This window comes from Atta cephalotes (genome assembly GCF_000143395.1).
Source record: "Atta cephalotes unplaced genomic scaffold scaffold00019, whole genome shotgun sequence".
In the NCBI taxonomy this organism is placed as follows: Eukaryota; Metazoa; Arthropoda; class Insecta; order Hymenoptera; family Formicidae; genus Atta; species Atta cephalotes.
The window spans coordinates 890,823-896,057 of NW_012130083.1; the positions used below are offsets into that span (position 1 = coordinate 890,823).

A 5,235-nucleotide genomic window follows, 5' to 3' on the forward strand; every position below is an offset into this window, starting at 1 on the left:
ATTTTAAGTAGAACAATCGAAAGCATGCGTTCTGCGCATTTTTCTAACATTAGAAATATTTATTGATTTACTCCATACTATAAATTTGTTCCTTCATATTAGCTTTTCTTTATAAATAGTTAAAAAATTATGAAGAAATTAAAGTAATTTAACAATCTGGTTTCGATAATCAGAATCAAATACTAGTACTTGGTGTTTGTCTATCATTCTCTCGTCAAAAATTATTGTTGTGTCCATTTGAGACAAATGTTAAGTATTAAGAATCATACTTACAAAGTATTATCTTGAGATTTACTCGTGAGTGACTCTCGGATGTAAAGAGAGTAAAAGTGTAAGTAAGAAAGTAACTCTACAGTATACTTTTCAGTACAGTGTCCATTTGTATGACTCTTGAGAGTGACTCTCGACTGCAGCTCTCTCAAATAGACACACACAAGCCATTAATCTTTTTACTACAGAATTCCTGAATACCCACAAACGTGGGTACACTAAACTCTAAATATACTTATATCGAGGATCATTACTACGTATTTGTTAATTAAAGCATAAATTGTGTCAGTGATACGTGAGTTTTGATAACGGTTCGATACTGCACAATTGTGGGCGGGTATAAAGTTTAGAAATCGTTTTAATTAAAAAAAACATATACGCGCATGAGAAACCGGGCCGAGCGAATAAGAAAGAAGTGAAACACTCTTCGTTTGTCAGCATATTACATGAAGTCGAACAGTCTAAAAAAGATCATTCAATATATATTTTAAATCGTTAATATAAAAAAATAATTTTTCATTTCTCTAAGTAATATTTTGGTGATTTTATGTAAATATTAAATAATTTAACTTTGTAGATAGATTCGGAACAAGTTGCTTCATTCATTAAAGTGACATAACTTTTCGATGGAAAATCAAAATCCGACTCTATTTACACATTATTACCTTCTACTTCAAACTAAATTTTATTACTTCATGGAACTTTTAACGAAAAATGTTTAAAGTTTCAGGCTGAGATATTGTGAAAACTTGTAAATTACGTCGCTCCTTTCGAGCATTATTATTTCGAAAGTGCGTAATCGGTCCGATCATTCATCATCACAAACTTTCATACGTGAACTTTCATATGTAGTTTAACATATATTCCGGAACAGGATTCCGCTTTCGTCGCACTATTATAAGCTCCGATTATTCATTAACGATGAGAAAAAAATTACATGTGACTTCAATATCACTGTCAATATCAAATGTCAATGATCAAGATCGAGAGATTGCTAGAAGAAGATGGCAATCTCGGATACCTATCAAATTCACAGAAAAGGGATCTGACGTTTTTTTCCAGAAAAGACCATTTGTGTAACTGTACATCGTGACGTAATCGATTAAAAAGCTAACATAATATAAATGGAAATTTTATGAAAAGAAAAAATGTTTTTAATTAAACACTATTAATTATCATTTAAAAATGGTAAAGCCATGATTTTCCTTCTATTATAAAAAAATAATCTCTTTTTATTTCGAACATTCACTTAGCAAAAAGAACGGTTTTGCTAAAGTATCTAAAAATTTAACTAGCTACAAATTTAAAAATAATTTTATCATAATAATTACATAGGACGTACAAACTGACTAGAATACCAAATTTTTTTGCAGCATTGCTCGTTATGCTGGAATTTCCTACATAATTATTTTAACGATCCAACAAAATTACTTTCAAATCTGTAGATCTGAAAGAAATGTTTTATATGAATAATCATAATTTGATTGATATGAAAGTCACAAAAACTTTATTTTTCAATTGAAAAATGAGAAAGTTTTTGAAATTCACATATCATAGCTAAACGTTTAATGTTTCAGCAAAATTATTCTTTCCGTGTACTTTCTCATGTAAATATATGCATATAAATCTTTCCAATATTCTCGAAATCTAAATTTCAAATCTGAGCAGTCTCGATCAATGTAAACTAAACAAACAACCTAAAACGAAGGAGAGCATGAAGCGTCTGTGAGATCAATTAGGGAGTATTTCTGTTCCCTTGTATTTGACAAATTTTTCGATCTGTTCCGTTCAGTTGCAATATCTGCGTTCTCCTTTGACCTTCCTCTCCCCTCTTTTCTCGCCACACACGACAACCGAATGCGTGCTTGGAGAGCAAAAAAGAGGGGAAGAGGACAATTAAAAAGAACAGATCTCTTGACACTTAGTGCTAATGCGAAATCGCGAAACGAGCAACGAGAAAGAACGCGATAATATCAATCGGCAAGCGCGGCCGGACTTGCTGAACGCGAACGCACTTATGAAGAAGGCCGCACGAAACCCGGAATCAATAGCGGACGGCGGATGTACGTACGTACGGATGGACGGACGGACGGACGAACAGACGAACGGACGGACGGACGCGACGGGATGAAAACCGCGCGCGTGAGTCGGGACAGGAACGCGCGAAAATCCATGCCCAATCAACCAGACATTGGGATACGATGACAATCGGAATTGCTTCTCAGCTCTATATATGCGTACTCGAATTATGAAACGAAGAATCACCCGAATCTGTCTCTTTCTTTCTCTCACGTTAAACCTGTTTTTATTCCTGCACTGGAACTTTCTTCCTCGCTGTCGCCAAATATCAAATGTATATCATCTATTTCACTTTTTTGAGTTCCGAAAATATACTAGTTACAGAAAACAAAGCTAATGTGTATCACAATGTTTTTTTTTTCGCGTATTCAATATCTCACAGAATAGCTTTACACGACACGAAATCCCTTTTGATTCGCACGAGATAACCGAAAGAGGATCTCAAGGGTTCCGTCTCTCCATCCCATCCATCCAAATCCGCATGCAATCGCGAATCTTGTCGAGCCGACGAAGCAGGCAAAAGAGCCGACCGATTAATCGGTCGTTTGCCTTTTCCGAAAACGTTAAAACGAGCGAATACTTTAGGAAGCTTTATTAAAGTCTTTGGAATTTTCTTCATAGAAAAGATTACAGAATTTACATCGGGGAAAAATCAGCTCGAAATTATCTAAAGAATCTATAGCATTAAAGGAATGCGATTAATTGAAATACCCCGTATACAAGATAATTCGTTCGAATTTGTACGAATTTGTTCTATTTAACTCGTCATTACGAAGTTGTGTTACAAAAAAAAATTACGTTTCTTTTTTATGTATTTCTAAATTCCTTTCCTCTCTTCTATACAGATAAAAAATCCAGTTACCGAGATTATCGTTGTCGGCGATCGGTGAAAATCGATCAATATATGCACCGAAACAAATTATATACCTCTCTCCAATAACATTTCCTTCTTTTTACTGCAAAATCGTTAACACAAGAGATGATAAGCGGAATTTCTATAGGAATACAGTGTTTCCATGTCTTTATACGCATATGAGACGACACCGAAGAAAACGAAGGATACAAACACCATGCATATACCTTTTATCACAATTATCGCAATCACGTTCCCGGATCGCCTCGTCGTTGCCTATCAAAGCCTACCCCAAGTACAACTAAAGGGATATACCTAACTTTTCTCTCGATACCTGGGCCTATCGCCGCTGAAGATCTTAATTCCTTAACATATCTTCGAGGCGCAAGCAGCGAGGCGGGTTCATCCCAGGTAAAACCCATCATATTCGATATTTTTAATTTAAAATGGGATATAAATTTACCAAATATCAAAAGAAATATGGATAATATATACAGAGAATTGATCCACGAATGAAGTAAATGTATTTCGTTGAAATCGTCGAAGGCACTTCACTAATTAAAGATTAATCAAGATTGTCAAGATTCGTTGATGCTCAAATAAAAGTTTGCATGTTCGAACTGCATTTTCCAATAATTGTGAAAATTCGAACAACTGAACACTATAATGAGATAGAAGAAACGACGGACAAAATCAGACAAAGCTCTCCGTCAGATTGGCAAAAAGACAAGCAGAAAGAGAGACAGAGAAAGAAATCTTTCATGAAAAATTATATATCGTATGAAAAAAATCAACTTGCGTGCAGCGAATGCGAAATCATATTTGGGAATTTTCTTGGTATATTTCTTGCGCCTTATAAATCGCGAGCGCGCGCGCGCGTGTTACTCCAGACAAATTATTTTATAACTTTATAATTAAAATTATATATATATATTTGGGATATTTAAATTATATAACAAACTCATGTCCATTTTTACCAGTATAAATTTTATTAACTTTAACCACGGTTTAACTTGCTTTTCATCTTTTTCTAATTTTCAACTAGAGAGAAAAAATGAAGGGTTATTGAACCGAGATTAAAATTAAACTACATGGTAGAGACGGGCATCAGTAAAAGTATCTGAAGCATAAAGAGTGAGATCGTTAAAATGAACGGACTCTGCCGTGTATTTTACTGAAGGCGTTCGGAAAAGTTGTCAAAACTGGCCGCATGGCCACCTGGTCGAACCGGCTATATCTCTCTGTCTTCGTATTACAGCCACCCGCTCGCTCGTCCGTCCGTTCGCTCGCTCGCTCGCCGAGCGCGCGAAAGTGGCCGAAAGACCGGCGAGCAGGGGGAACGAGGGGGACAGAGGGGTGAAGAGCGAGGTCGTCGCGTTTCGGCCTACGTATCTACTACTACAACGTGGTACAAAGGCGTCGCATAAACGCCAATCCGTTACCGGATGGTCGTTTCTTAGATCGAATGGAGATTCAATTTGCGAGCGACAGAGAAACGATCTTTTTCTTATACGAATTTACACTCACGCAACAATTTTTAATTGTTTCCCAATTTTGAACAATGGCGACTCGCGAACATTGAGTTCAGTCTTTTTATTGTCTTATCTATTTGTGTCACCTTGAAACTCGACGCGAATATCTAAGATCTTCGTAATCAAAATGCGGACATCCGGTAACGCAAAAGCATTTATAAAATGCCTAAAGGAAGCGCAAATGTTAAAAAAAAGGGGGGGGGTAGGGAGAAGACTTTGGCGCCGCTTGCCAAGAACGCGGGAAAAGAAACCGTCATCTCGCGCGCGCGAAAAGGGAGATGTTACTTTTTCTTTCTTCTCGAGGCGCGAGGGTACGGTTACTCGTACTTCGTAACATACCGGGGACATAACGGGGGGCGTGGACGTTTGCGTGGTAATGGGCGAGAGATGTTGCTGCTGCGGCTGCTGTTGTTGCTGCTGGCCCTGCAACTGCTGGTGCAGGTTGTTCTGTGCGGCAGCGTCCATGACTCCGCCTGGATACCACCACTGTACGCCGGGCGG

The 5,235-nt window shown here is 37.2% G+C and overlaps 1 protein-coding gene across 1 annotated transcript in view; it reads right to left on the reverse strand.

Moving 5' to 3' along the window:
* LOC105619150 (high mobility group protein DSP1-like) overlaps nucleotides 1-5,235 on the reverse strand; it is a gene marked incomplete at its 5' end in the record, with an annotated part of 10,529 nt that extends 5,294 nt beyond the window's left edge. The window contains one exon of the mRNA XM_012200680.1: nucleotides 5,070-5,235. Within this exon, the coding sequence (XP_012056070.1) occupies nucleotides 5,070-5,235 (166 nt within the window). The remainder of the gene's footprint in view (nucleotides 1-5,069) is intronic.